This window comes from Lineus longissimus, chromosome 19 (genome assembly GCF_910592395.1).
Source record: "Lineus longissimus chromosome 19, tnLinLong1.2, whole genome shotgun sequence".
Classification (NCBI taxonomy): domain Eukaryota; kingdom Metazoa; phylum Nemertea; class Pilidiophora; order Heteronemertea; family Lineidae; genus Lineus; species Lineus longissimus.
The window spans coordinates 2,790,899-2,804,970 of NC_088326.1; the positions used below are offsets into that span (position 1 = coordinate 2,790,899).

The 14,072-nt window shown below is 42.7% G+C and overlaps 3 protein-coding genes across 5 annotated transcripts; 1 reads left to right on the forward strand and 2 right to left on the reverse strand.

Moving 5' to 3' along the window:
• Window positions 1-156: 156 nt before the first annotated feature.
• LOC135503014 (mitochondrial nicotinamide adenine dinucleotide transporter SLC25A51-like) lies at window positions 157-3,801 on the forward strand. Of its 2 annotated transcripts, none has more exons than XM_064796268.1 (2): window positions 157-258; window positions 1,178-3,801. In XM_064796268.1, the coding sequence occupies exon 2, from the start codon at window positions 1,231-1,233 to the stop codon at window positions 2,170-2,172; it is 942 nt and encodes a 313-aa protein (XP_064652338.1). In that variant the 5' UTR covers window positions 157-258; window positions 1,178-1,230; the 3' UTR covers window positions 2,173-3,801. The 2 variants fall into 2 exon arrangements, with proteins under 2 accessions (XP_064652338.1, XP_064652337.1); XM_064796267.1 differs by having other exon boundaries at window positions 167-274.
• An 88-nt stretch (window positions 3,802-3,889) lies between these two features.
• On the reverse strand, window positions 3,890-10,164 carry LOC135503012 (uncharacterized sodium-dependent transporter HI_0736-like). Of its 2 annotated transcripts, none has more exons than XM_064796266.1 (12): window positions 10,047-10,164; window positions 9,358-9,562; window positions 8,781-8,913; window positions 8,377-8,560; window positions 7,862-7,976; window positions 7,335-7,536; window positions 6,804-6,966; window positions 6,372-6,506; window positions 6,053-6,192; window positions 5,443-5,686; window positions 5,066-5,195; window positions 3,890-4,486 (listed from the first exon to the last, which is right to left on the reverse strand). In XM_064796266.1, the coding sequence occupies exons 2-12, from the start codon at window positions 9,376-9,378 to the stop codon at window positions 4,160-4,162; spliced, it is 1,794 nt and encodes a 597-aa protein (XP_064652336.1). In that variant the 5' UTR covers window positions 9,379-9,562; window positions 10,047-10,164; the 3' UTR covers window positions 3,890-4,159. The 2 variants fall into 2 exon arrangements, with proteins under 2 accessions (XP_064652336.1, XP_064652335.1); XM_064796265.1 differs by having other exon boundaries at window positions 3,891-4,486; window positions 8,781-8,916.
• Window positions 10,165-10,803: 639 nt separating this feature from the next.
• Window positions 10,804-13,889, reverse strand: LOC135502969 (very-long-chain (3R)-3-hydroxyacyl-CoA dehydratase 2-like). The gene is made up of 7 exons (XM_064796200.1): window positions 13,819-13,889; window positions 13,199-13,316; window positions 12,856-12,963; window positions 12,298-12,419; window positions 12,040-12,079; window positions 11,691-11,829; window positions 10,804-11,373 (listed from the first exon to the last, which is right to left on the reverse strand). The coding sequence occupies exons 2-7, from the start codon at window positions 13,301-13,303 to the stop codon at window positions 11,297-11,299; spliced, it is 591 nt and encodes a 196-aa protein (XP_064652270.1). The 5' UTR covers window positions 13,304-13,316; window positions 13,819-13,889; the 3' UTR covers window positions 10,804-11,296.
• Window positions 13,890-14,072: the final 183 nt, after the last annotated feature.

Here is a 14,072-nt window from a genome sequence, read left to right on the forward strand (position 1 = left end):
CGAATCATTATAAACTTAGTTGTAAAAGATGGAATGTGTTTGAATAAGCTACCATTTAAATAACTGATGTGAAATATTGGTTCGAAAGGGTCGAAATAATGGATTGAAGTCTAAATTAGTTTATCTATTCGTCAACATGCGGCGCTGATGACCAAAATGGCAGCCACCTGGCAAACTGGATTTTTTTCATGGAAACGCAAATGTTTGTGCTTTATGTGCGCGTCATAGATCCAGTATTACTGAACAACTTCAACCAAAGTATGCATTGTTGAATGTAGGTTCAAAACAATATCATTTGTGAGTCAAAATCTGTCGGGAAATGATTGCAAATCACGGTTTTCTTAGGGCGCTTTTCCTAAAATTTTAGCGTCTGCAAAAAGTGTACCTAGTGCATGTGTACTTGTGTCAATGTGTGCGGTAGTATGCATACATGGCATACTAAAGTGTTTTGCTGTAGGCCTATTGATAAACCTGTTTTTAGGCTAGGGGTCAAAGTACATACAGCTGTAGGCTTGTTCTTGCTGATTGGATGGTATACTATGCCTGCAGCTGCACTTGGACTTGGTAATTTACTAGGCCAGGGAGTCATGAATGATGGACAGGGTTCATAAGTCATGACATAACTACAGTGCAGGCAGGCCCTGACCACTGCCACTGCCACTGGCACTGGCTCTGATTTCGACTTAATTTGATGTCAGTGATGTCTGATGAACTGAAAAAAGACTGGTCTGTCAGCAGCGGAGAGGGGGTTATGGTACAAGTGCTATTTTGGTCCTCATTGTCATTGAGGTAGGCCTATAAAATATTCATTAATTCCTCATAAAATCATATTCAATCTCGGAAATATTTTAGCTGATGTAGATATTTCATGATCCCCTCTTCTTTCTGAAAAGTGTCCAGTGAGGACCATGTTGATATTCTTTTTGCTTTCTTTGTCTTGTATCAGTAAAATCAATGACTTTATCGTCTCAAAGGTAAATAAATAGGTCAGTTCAAACTGGAATGTAAAACTGGCTTAAGTCAAGACGACCATCTATCTCCTGTCCTGGTTTGATTGTCCTGCTCTGAGTCAAACAAAAAACACCAGTGACAGATATAATACTGGAGTGAGAGGCAAGAACACCCTTTTTCCCTTTCCTTGCTTTTAATCTGAATTTGAAAATCTGCCTCTTTTCAGATTCTTCCTCTGAATATTCCTGCATTCATCAGATGAGGCTGCAAAGAGCCTAAATGATGCCTGGCATAATAATGGAAAAGACCATCATCAGAGACCACCATGGCCCAAGAGTTCCAGATACCCCTGATGGACCGGTGTCTCTTGATCCTTTAGCAAGGGCTGAAACCAAACATGGTATCAAATATAAAGAGTTTGCTTGCGGCTGGGGTGCAGCTGTGATCAACATAGGCATAACGTTTCCGCTAAATAAGGCCATGTTCCGACAGCAGTTACACGGTTTTCCCCTGAAAGACGCTGTGAGACAACTACGGAAGGAGGGCATGAGAAATTTGTACCGCGGTATCCTTCCGCCGTTGTTACAAAAGACAACGTGTCTGTCCATCATGTTCGGGATGTACGAACAGTATCGTCAGATTCTGCAAAGCAATGCTCCAAATTTACCAGTGATGATGAACCAGATAATTTCAGCGAACTTGGCAGGGTGTACTGAAGCATTACTCACGCCTTTCGAGCGCGTCCAGACATTACTACAAGACCGCAAGCATCAGAAACGTTTCAAGAACACCGCACACGCCTTTCGTGACTTGTCCGATTTCGGATTCAGGGAGTACTACCGCGGGGTCATCCCGATTCTACTCCGTAATGGACCAAGTAATGCTCTTTTCTTCACACTGCGGGGCCCGATGAAAGAAATGCTTCCAACTGTTACCACAACTGGCGGGCATCTGTTGTCTGACTTCATTGGTGGTGCTATATTAGGCGCGGTAATAAGTACAATATTCTTCCCAGTAAACGTGATCAAGACGCGCATGCAAAGTCAGGTAGGCGCAGAAGGCATGACTACAAAACAAACATTCAAACTCATTTGGCGTGAGCGCGGGAAAAACTGGACTAAGATGTTCTACGGGGTGCATATAAATTACTCCAGGTCGTTGATTTCGTGGGGGGTCATTAATGCTTCTTATGAACTACTGAAGCGACTCTTAGATTGGTGATAATTGGGATTTTAGCTGAATGTAGTTTTACCCTTTCACGGCCACCTGAAGAAGGCCATCATACAATTATTGTAGTTGTGTACTAATAGCAGCGTTTTGTAGTTTGAATGTGTGTACATTAAAGGCCTACACCGTTGGTAAGATATTTGAAATTTGTAATTTAATTTGAAAATTCCAAATTGTGTTAATACGTACTGCAATTTCGACAATGCCGTTGTATAGACACATAACAAATACTGTTTCAACAAATTCGTATGCGTAACAACACTACGGCATAACTGCATTCTATTTTCCTGGACCACCGGTCTCAACGGCGTACCCCTTCGATATCACTGATAATATGTGACTCGCTCTACCAAAACTAGGCGCTTGTTGCATCTGAACTCGACAGGTTGATACGGACTTGTTGTTCATTTCCCTATTGTAGACCTTTTGTGAAATCTATTACAAACTGATTTGGTCACATTTCACAAAAGGTCTACAATAGGGAAATGAACAACAAGTCCGTATCAACCTGTCAAGTTCAGATGCGACAAGCGCCTAGTTTTGGTTGAGCGGGTCACATATGTGCTGCTCATAAAAAATAATATGGTTGTGAGGGTAGTGAGGGATACTTAAGATTTGCTCAGTAGGCTAGTAATTGGATTGATATGATGGATTAGCTAAACTTGTGCTCTAAACTGTGAAACATCTGCGGGCGTTTCATTTTTGCAGATTTGGCGAATAACCTAGGTGATTGAATATAATGGTACTGTAAACGAGAAAATCTTTGCACAAAAGCAAATGGCCGTCAATCTTTCTGGGTTATCATTAAAATGGTTTTGGTGTGGTATGCATGCAGCTGATAAATGAATGGAGCTATGCGTACCAATTGGAACTTTTAGTACTTATAAAACAATATGCACATGTTTGAGCTGAAAAACTGGAGTCAAATTAAGTTACATGCTTTGTTATCAAGATGTGGCTGATTTAAGATGCGGGGATGATTTGTAAGTTCGTTACCTTTAGTTTTTATTTGGAACAGTGATAAAGTAGGCCTAATTTATGATGAGCAAACTCAGTCAACATCGCTTCGCACCTGGTTAGACTCCAGTATAGCCAGTGAACTCCATCTTGGGTTTGGTTTATTCCTGAGTTCCTGTATCCTAGTCTGGTTGCCATTTGGCTGACAAGCCAGACTACCCGTTTTGATTTCTGGGTTGAAAACCTGCTACAAGGAGGCCTGTTTCCCCCAGTGATATTGACCAAAGTGTAGTGTGGGTTTTTCTGCTTATTGATATAAGTTGTGAACAATGTTTCCAACTGTCTTTTTCAATATTTACTGCATGCAGACAAGACAAAACATATCAAAGAACTCTCTTAAGTGCCTTCCTTGTGTTTTAACCCACTCGGATCCTGGTCTGGCGTGCCAAGTCCTTACTTGACAACACCTTCAGTTCCTCATCCTGACTCTCATGTGTTTGCGTCACCACCACCGAGATCCACAAAGTGATTTGGGTGAGTGATTTAGCGACCTCAAAAACATTGAGGGTCAAGATGTCAGTTACTATACATGTATTATTCTGTCCGTTTGATAGCCAATCTATAGTTGTGTGATGTATTTTATGACAAACTAATCTTAAAACTGAACAATTGTGACTATAAATAAAAATGTTATATTTGTCTGAAAAAGACAAGGTTACTGATATATTTGAAATAAAGTTATTGGATTATTAAAATAATTTATTGGGCAAAATTTCGATCTTAAGTTGTTTTCTCTGTATTGTGTTGACAAAATGCAATCTCTTCTTTACTGCTAGTGTGAATTTTTTGCGACCATAAAACACAATGTTAAAACGCGTGAAAATTGCAACTGGATTCCATTAACCCATTAATTTTGGCAGCAATCGCGATATCTGGTCCATCGTCAAATGGAACCTACAATATTCGCCATCTTCCAGCTACACAAAAGTTCCCTAATCGCAAGCACATTGAAAGTCTATCCATGCTATCGCTTGTTGCCTGTAAACTGCGTTTCAAGACTTCGATGGGTCGGCTGCGTCTTTGAATGAGGATTGTACGGCACATCGTATGTTCCGTCGTCTAAACTTGCGTCATCCAGTTTCATATAGATGTTATCCTGGCTCGAGTTCATGCTTTGGTAGCTTCTTGATCTGCCCTGCGCTGGGAGGGCCTCGTAAGCATTCTCATTCTGGGCGTCTTGAAGGATTGGGACCTCGTATACGTCGTCCTGGACTGAGTTCATGTACCATTTTGGCTTGAGTTTGTACAGGATGATGTTGAGAATGATGCTGATGAGAAGGACGCCCAGCCACTGAAATGTTCATAAATGTACAATATGTAGGTGGTCAAGTGATTTGCCCGAGGAAATTGGACCCCAGGCTGAAGACTTGAACGGTGAAAGCTTGTGTCAGTTGGGCCTTCCTTTGTGTCATCTGTCCATAGGATCCTAAGGACTAAACACACCCTAATACACCTTTCTTCAGTAAGAGAGGCCAATATGCCCCGCCCCCTCTTCTGATGAGAAACAAATCACCCTAACAATGACTGCCTTGCCTGGCACGGGAACAGAGTTAGAAAAATATACGTTATTTCCCCCAAATCGGTATTATGAGGACAAAGTCACAACCACAAAGCTTGGATAAGAGCACAAATAGTGACTTTATAGCCAACGACACAAACGACGGTGTAAAAGTTAAAACGTCCCTGGGGAAAAAGTGTCTGACCCTATTGTATTCTGACGGATCATGGTATGGTTCTAACGCGGCCATGACCATCAATAACTTTGAGATTAAGTGCATGAGAAAATACTTTGTTCCCCAGATTTTCTATCTCAGGACACTTCCCCCAAAATAAAGTCGTAAGGAAAACATAGATAGCATTTATTTCTTACCTCGGCAAGTGTGGTGAGCAAGCTATCTGACCCAAAACTGTACCATGGTTTGTTGCTTTCTTCGCTTGTGATGATTGTGTCGAACATCCACCAGCCGATGAGGACGATGGCTTCTAGAGGACAGATAACTCTGGGAGAGAACGGAACAGAATGTAGGTGGATTGTTACATCAAGGCCAGGTTGCGACTTCGCTGTCGATGGTAACACTAGACTGATTGTGACTACAAGATGAAGACTTCAAGAGGACACACGAGATTGTTCCCCAACAGCGCTCCGTGATTGACTGTCCCCCAACAGTGTTCCGCCAATTGACTGGCCCTTTACTCCACTCATTTCCAAATCATTAAGTTTGCCCCGAAAATAAACATTTTACTCACAGGATAAAAACCTCCCAGATCTTGGGTAGATGCCAATCATTGTCACTGTAATCATTGAATGCCTCCCGTCTATACTTTGACACTCCGTACTTGATGACCATGGCGAGGAATAGGATGCCGGAGACCACGAGAGCGAATGCCCACACGAAATCTTGGTTGGTGAGGAACTCCAGGCTGATGGCGGAGCCAAGACCCATGGCGAAGACTAGGACGGTTGTGACGACGACTGCTAATAGTCTTGGGACTGAAAGAAATCCAAGGTGTATAACTTTCCATTTCTGCTTGTACCTAATTGCACACCACAGATTTTACTAGAGCTACGTTCGCCTAGCTCTCGTAAAGCAGAATTTGTCTTGGGACACTTTCAAAAGTCCAACTAACTCTCACCTACCTCTTCCTGGGCAATAACGTTTGGATGGTTTAGGCTGTCAGCTCTGCGGTCTTTTGCAGTTGGTGTCGCCGTCCTCTGTCCGACACGCGGCTAAGACGTTCAAATTCATATACATGTACATACGAGCGTCCCGCCAAGGTTGGTCACCCACTTTTTGTTTTAAAAGTATGGAACCTCGGATATATATAGAGACTGGTCCAGTAAAATACTGTAACTTACCCCCGAACTGGACGACAGGAAGTGTCAACATCTCCATGAATGTGATGAGTGATGTGAATCCGGCACAACCGAGACAGATGAAGAACAACACGCACAACACGCGACCGAAGACACCCAGACTGGAGAACAGGACGGGGATCCTAAAAGACAACAAAATGATGAATGCTAAGACAAGTTGAAGCAAGAGTAGACCTACAGACAAACAACCATTCGTTGTTCCCACCAAATAGGCTAGTTTCGAATTCACAACCCCACGAAGAGCTACGAACGACGAAGCATGTAATTGCACTTTTTTGCTGACGCTGGAATCGATGCTTACCATATAAAAGTTAGTCCTGAGCTTCCTGGGCCGTTGTTTTTAAGCACATCCACAATGCCTTTCTGGGTAATTGTGGGCTGCGTCCGCCGGAATGAGGAGAAGACAGTCATGTACATCGTCATCGCTGCGATGAGGCTAAAGGAAAGGAATTTGAAATGACGTTTTGGAAATGCATTCCGACTCCATCATAGATGTTGTCTTCCGTGTGGTTACAGGTTTTTTCCATTTCCTCTGTCTTCTATGTGACAAAGACTGTTACCAAATAAACTTGCAATCCAAGACTTCAAGTCGCCGCATGTGTTGAATCTGATTGTGACTACGCAGAGGAACTTGGTCATCGGACAGTTTCGTGTCCATGTGTCATGCCCCAGTGTCGTGTCTTCACAGGGGTGCGAAAATATGAATAGTAATTTTCCATATGAAATCGCTTACCTAACCATGTGATTTCCAAGGGGTATAAACGTCGAATATTTCACAATGCCGTCTTCCCGACCCATTGCCGCGGCGACAGTTGCGATGAGACCAAACCCGCCGCCGGAGTCGAAGGCATTTTGGCTACACGCGTCCACCCATACACGCGGATTGCCAAAGGATGCTAAAAGCGATAACACGCACTGATTTACAATGTTTTCACAGTTTTGGTCCAGCACTGACCTTTGAGTCTGCTTTAGATATAATCGACTAGTCGACAGACGTTTACATGAGAACGTTTTAGATGTGACAATTCATTTGACACTCCTTTTTCATAATTTGGATTATGGCACAACATTACGAAGACATTATTTCACATTGGTAGACTGATTACGATTACGACTTCTCTGGTCATGTACGAGAGGTGAAAAGGCCCGACTCCACTACGGTGAGAAACGCCAGACGACAACGTGTGTAGGCGCGTGGCGATGGATTCATCATGGCTTTGCAATCATACCACTCTCTTCGAAACCCTGTCGTCCGAGACCTTACCCCAGTTTGGTGTAAACAGAAAAATGATGCCATGGTCGGCATATTCCTGGGTCAGGGACCATATCAGGCAGAACACCAGGATAAGGAGAAATAGAGGTACCAAGACTAAGTTGGCTTTCTCGATGGTGCTGACGCCTTTTGAGACGAAGACTGCTGCAAGGACCAGTGCGATCGCTGTGACCAAGATTGGCCAGTAACTGTCCTGAAATGAAAATCATGCGACTAAATGGGCATCTTGGCCCCAATGTTTTGAGATCGCTCAGTCACTCACCCCATCCCGACAGTGGCGACAAAAACGCATTAGACATGATGCAGACGGGTCAAGCCCGGCTCGTCAGGAGCCGTTACGTTGTCTTCGCAATCTAAATACATGTAAAGACAGAGCTGCGGCCATGACGACTCTTAGCTGATGTATCAGCATCCTCGAATACCAGGGTTAGTCGTCTGCTCCTCCCCTCGCACTCGCACTCATCCTACAAAGCACCCCACATTTTCTTAATCAAGCCAAAAATTCGGTGAACGCATACCCTGGCAAACTCGTAGAACATTGCTTCGCTCTCATAGTTATCGGTTGCTAGTGGTAAAGCTATGGTTAGGTATATGTAGTAGAAACACCAGCCACAGATGACCGCGTACTCGGCGCTGGAAGGAAGATGACAAATAGTCAGAGAATAAGACATTCAGTTAAACTACCCTCAGATTCCATGTGGCACAATGTCCGGGGCGGCAAGGACGTCACTGAGGACCAAAGACAAAGTCACAACCAGGAGGACATGTTGGTAGGGCTAGGGTAAACTCCAACCATATTTTACAGTTGCTAAACCATAACCTCTCTACTATTACATGCGTACCGAAAAAATAGGAAGCTTAACACCAATATTTTATCTAAGCGCCCAAAGAAACACTGGCAGACGAAGGCCGGGTGATTCACTTGGTGTACAAGGCAGTCTTCTCTGTCACCACTCCGTATACACAACCGTCGCTAAACCTACCGGTTATTATGTACGCACCAAAGAACAGACCCTCTCTATTAGATACTTACGCGGCAAAGAAGCAGACAAAAGTGACCCACATGCCGCACCAGGCTGCTTTCTCACCCATGAGACGGCGGAATGTTTGGAAGACAGCCGAGTTGGTGAATCGTCCTGAGGAGTACTCTAGTGATATGATGGGCATAGTCCAGAAGAAGAGGAATAGCGTCCAAACTATCAAAAACACCAGGCAACCTGAACAAAACGAAAAATATTCATTCAAAGGAACTTATCGCAAGACAACCTAGAAATGCAGTTCAAGACAAAGCTGATCAAGTTACTTAAAACTCCGCACCGCACAGGATTGTCCAACATCTGGCCGTCAAACTGTCAGGAAACCTTAGCAAGAACAAAAACTGTGAGCTCTCAATTTACCCATAAACAAATTCTTTGTAGATTCGAACCGACAACCTACCTTCTTCGTCACTGTTCTGCGCCACTATCCTGGGGAACCGCCACAGATTGCCCGTCCCCACCATCGTCCCCAAGGAAGAGAGCACAATCATAATGGAGGAGGTAAACCGGCTCTGGCGGGTCCCGTCCGTCGTCTTCTGATTGGAAGACAGATTGTGATTATAATTTGGTGGATGCGGAAAGAAGTGCATGCCTTTGGCAAGGACATTCTCTTCATCTGTGTTGGCTCTTTTCTGAAGGACTCATTCTGCGAGGAGTGTGTTAAAGGGACAACTTCGGAATCTAGATGTTACCAGGAGGATAATGTGTGTAGTCGCCACCATGCACCGCCATATGCGGCATCACACCATTCTGGTAGGCCTACGGTTACATTCGCTTCGCGACGCCACAGACGGCAGGGAGGTGACTCCAACTACAGTCAGCTTGGATGTGGTCTTTGTCTTTGTAATATGGTTGGCAGGTTTATGACGGGGCGAGCTGTCTTGTCCAGAACTTCGAACTTCAGGACAAAATACTAGATGAACATTTTAAACAATTGATCATGCAACTGACAGACGAATTGTTGTCAAAAGACCTACTTTGAGTGGTGACGATTCCATGTCTTTGATCCACGGTCGCGGTCGCGATCACGATTGAGACGGTGTATCGGGAACAATGTGGAGGCTCTGCCCCAGGCTCCGTTCTGATCTTTCTACTTGTCAACGGGCCGTCGCCAAATTTAAGATTTCCAGCCGTCACATCCACGTAAACCTCCTTGTAAGGGCGGTGCTGCTTTGGTCGTGCCTGATGTTTAATACGATACTCAAAATTTACAACAGAATAACGAGTTTTCAGTTTTCACATGTTGGAGTTTCCAGTAATCACACCAATGGCATATGTCTCAGCATTCTGTACAGTAGAACCTCGCTAAGAGCGACATTATTGGGACGGACAAATGCTGTCCTTAATACGGACGGGTCCTGATTACAGAGGACCCATCTTAGACCAAAACCACTGATCCTAACATAGAGGATGTCCTGCTACAGAGATGTCCACTAAAGGGAGGTTCCACTTTCGACATCTGTTTATCCTTTTTATGGGGACTTTACATTTAGATTGAATATGGGTACAAGTACAGTACATGTATATGCCTTCACTCCAGGTGCGGAGTTGTGGAGGATGTATTAAATGATATTGATGCAGTCATTAGGCAGGTTTCGCGATCAGTACGAACGATATCGTACGCATGTCTGCGTTGCCTTCTTCAACCGTGAATCGGGTGGCTTACCTTTCTATCCGTTCAGGTCCTTCGCCAGTTCTTGTTTGGCTATATTAATGCAAAACGACTCCAGGAAGGCAACATGGACGAGCACTGTATTTGGGCTGACAGTGAGCCTATCAGTTCATCATGTGTCACTGAGTAAACTTTAATCAATAGATCAGACACCATTCGCCTTGTAGTTAGATTTTATCTATTGATTTCTATCTGGTCAAGAGTAGATTTGGCCAAAACTGGGGCGAGAACAATTTGGAACGACACTGTTAGCCTGGTCCCCCCAGCTGCGGTAGTAACGATCCCAGACTACACCATCAATATCCCAAACTGAGCAGCAAGCTCTACCGACCCAATTAACTGAACTGGGACAAAAAATCGTATCCAAAGGATACTCTTTGTCCAGACCAGGCTCGAGACAATGTCACAATCTCTAAAAAATTGCAGGGACAAAGGCACAACCAGCCTGATATGTAAATTATATGTTGATGACATCGAACATACAATCCAGAGACAATGTCACAAACAAGACAAGAGACATTGTCACAACCTCTAAAGAATTGTAGGGACAATGGCACAATCAGCCTAATGTGGAATTGTATGTTGACGTAACCTAACATACACTTTAGAGACAGAGAAAATGATGGAAGTAAGTGCCTGGAACCTCGCCATGCCATGCTAATCATTCCATATTTTAGTATGCACCTATGCCTGATCAAAATGACAGCACTTGTATAGAGAAATGAAAACATACAATAGTTTATCTAAAACATTTTATTGCAGTAATCTGCATCTATATGACAACACCAGAATAGAGATGATACTGAGTGGTTGGTTTTGATCATATGCTACCCTTGATAAAAATGCAATCGCTTCTGCAGAAATGACTGATGTCCCACACCAAAAGGGAATCCAATAAGTTTGGATTTGCAAAACAGACTCGAAGTTGAGTTGACAATGTGCAGATTCCTATAAGAAGCAGACATATTCATGAAATTAACTAAGTTTTGATTAGAAATGAAGACCTTGCAAGATAAAAAAGATGAAGACCAAAAGACCTGATAAATCTCTTGATCTATTGGTCCGTTTTTGAAAATTTAAAGTTCTACGGCAAGCAGAGGCTTACATCTTTTCATTACTACTGTCAAATTAAGCCTTCATTAGAAGGCGGATAAACAGAAATGCTCCCAACATCGGAAAAGTCTCATCCCTGGTTGAAAGAGTCGTTTATGATATGTGCAACTGATGGTTCAACGTCTCCCTGATTAGGCCGTCTTCTCTCTCTGACCTCCGATGATTTTCTTCCGCTGTTTCAGCATGTGGCCAAACAGTTGGGGAAAAACTGAAAATGACAGAAGAAAACATTTTTAAAGTAATTACGAGCAAGAATGGACAATTAAATTTACGGTTGATTGCACTAGGTGGGTAGTAGTATTCAAAACAACGGCAATGGCTTTTGTACACAGGAGATGGTTTAAGACTGAAAATTCATAACATTACTTCATTCTTCTTTCACGACATTGTTGTGATTTTAACTGTCACATCCTAAGAACTTGCCGGCTAGTAGAACGCAGTGTACTGACACGGTGTATACTAGGTGCAAGTGAAAGAATTAAAACAGGATGGTCGGACACGAGCAGTTTGAATTTGATAACTTACTTGGAATGTAACTAAACATGATGACCCACAAGAAGATGTAATAACTGAACGAGATGTTGTACTTATTCGGGAGGTCGTATGAGTAAAGGTTGGACTTCTTGACGTAGGGTAGGGATCCGTAGATGCAAAGGAGCTCTCCCTGAAAAATTAAGATAATCGTACATCAACAACCTGGTATATTGTACACGGTACTGAACAGTCAAACCTGGTTTGTGTGGAGACGCATGTATGATACAGCTAGTGTATTAGAGAGTGTATTGTTTAGGACCAGACCACAACTGTCGAGATGGAAAAAAGGCGATTTGAATAAAGTATCGAAAGAAGGAAACTAAATTATAACCCAACTTACCGAAACTCCAATAGGATACAGAACAAGGAAGAAGGTATACCTGCAACAATATAAAAGCGTTGAATCTGATTTCTTTTCATCAGCATCATTATTCTGAAATCCCGGTACATGTATGGGACATCTTTACTTTTGACCTGTCAACTAGCACAAGTGCAACGCTCTTAAAGCGGAGATATACAGTCCATTCATGGGATGACACAGGTAGGACATGTATTCCCTGTGTGTCAGTTTGATTCATTTCAAAATAAATGTTCTTACCTCACCCACAGAAGAGCGTACGGGACTCCACCAAGAAGGCTCGTCACATAGAACGAATATCTCACAATCTCTGTCACCGTCCATGCAAACAGGAGCATAGAAAATCCAACATTATCTTGAGACTGAAAGGGAAGAGCTAATATGAATACTCTGACAGAATTTATTAGTAGAATTCAGCAAGCGAGAACATTGCTCACGAGATCAGATTCTTGTTACTACGACTTCAGCCATGTTACTCCAAGTGCAGCATAGATCGCCAAAAAGATTTCTCCACTTCCTCCTGTCCTGGGCAGATCTCTCAATCAAGGTCAAGTTCTTATTGCCCTAGCTTCATGTTCTGTCGATCATTGCCATGAAGTCCTTGGTCTGCCTGGACGCTGTTTGCCACATGGCGCGCGGAGTCCACTGTGACACCTCAGTGCAAGACTCGTGATGCTCCTCCTAGGCTTTCTCAGGGTATTGAAGAGCCAGTTGAACTAATTACAAGGACCTGCAGTTCTATCTGATCCTGATATCAGATTCTAGTTTGTAAAGGGCAAGTTAATCATTTGAACGTACCTCTTTTACACTGTAGTTGATTCCCCAAACCAGGAACACCCTGGAGAACACTTGGAAAGCAGTGAGCACAACATTTGATGGTACAATACCAATAGCACAGTGAACAATCTGAAACAGAAAGACTTTGCTATTTACTATTATTCATGATGTGAGGAGTTTAAAGAATCAATGCTTTATGTTTTGTTTGGGTTACATTGTTTTAAGCTGTTCCATCGCCAATCCATGCATTAGGTAATGGGGAAATAGCAAACTTGTGCAATACAGTGACCCGGCAGCTCTTGCCAGGAAGAAACTCAGCTGATACTTTCAAAAGTACATGTACAAGTACGATGCAAATACAAACCTCAAGAACAGCCCCTGTTTGAAAGATCATAAGTACACCTTCGACTTTGCCATATAAACCAATATGATTACTGGATGATTGGTAATGTCGAACCATGAGAAACATGAGATAACTCCATCTGGAAAGAGATGTAAAGAAAAATGTCTTGTAGCAAGATATATTTAGAGGATGCTCTTGTTTCAATAGTCATTGCATGGTATGCGAAGCGTATCATAGCAGTTTCTAGGAGAGTATTTGTGCGCTGACCAGTCATGCATTTCTCGCCCTGAAACAATGTCAAAGCCTAAGGGTCACCTTTCTGAGTGTGTGCATTTGTTTTGGCTCTGGTTTGTCTTTGTTGAATCGTCTACGTTATGATTACAAAGCATCACTACAACATTGACAACAGATAGGTTCGAGGAAGACAGCCAGACCCCAGAGCCAAAAGCAACCAATTCGTCCGAATATCGAACTCATACAAATCGCTGTATATCAATTGAATTGAACCACACACGAATCTTATTTCGGACAGCTGCTCTATTTTACTGATTTCACACGAAAAATGGCATATCTATGCTTCAAAGTGGATTTTTTATTGGACAATGTAACATTAGCTAACGAGTAATACAGTTGTCACTTACCCAAAAGTTTGGGAAACATTATATAGGATCAAATAAATCTTTGCCAAAGCAGAAATCGGTTTCTTGGGTGAGGACGCCATCTTGCAGGTAGTTTGCACGTGACCATCATGTGACCAAACTAAATTTGATAATAACCAAAGAATTATACGTTTTAATCACAAAATAGTCATAGAATTCAAATAATGTAGAACATCTTTATCGTTCAAACCTAAACAAGTTAGCTTTATTTGAGTATAGAAAAAAATAAGGAAACA

Coding starts and splice junctions, on each gene's coding strand:
- LOC135503014 (XM_064796268.1), top strand. CDS start 1,231: ATGATGCCTGGCATAATAATGGAAAAGACCATCATCAGAGACCACCAT.
- LOC135503012 (XM_064796265.1), bottom strand. CDS start 9,378: ATGGAATCGTCACCACTCAAA. Junction 6,507..6,803: donor CTTGGAAATCACATGGTTAG/GTAAGCGATTTC, acceptor CCTTTCCTTTAG/CCTCATCGCAGCGATGACGA. Junction 5,196..5,442: donor ATCTGGGAGGTTTTTATCCT/GTGAGTAAAATG, acceptor GTTCTCTCCCAG/AGTTATCTGTCCTCTAGAAG.
- LOC135502969 (XM_064796200.1), bottom strand. CDS start 13,303: ATGTTTCTCATGGTTCGACATTACCAATCATCCAGTAATCATATTGGT. Junction 12,420..12,855: donor TCAACTACAGTGTAAAAGAG/GTACGTTCAAAT, acceptor CTTCCCTTTCAG/TCTCAAGATAATGTTGGATT. Junction 12,080..12,297: donor TACGCTCTTCTGTGGGTGAG/GTAAGAACATTT, acceptor ATATTGTTGCAG/GTATACCTTCTTCCTTGTTC.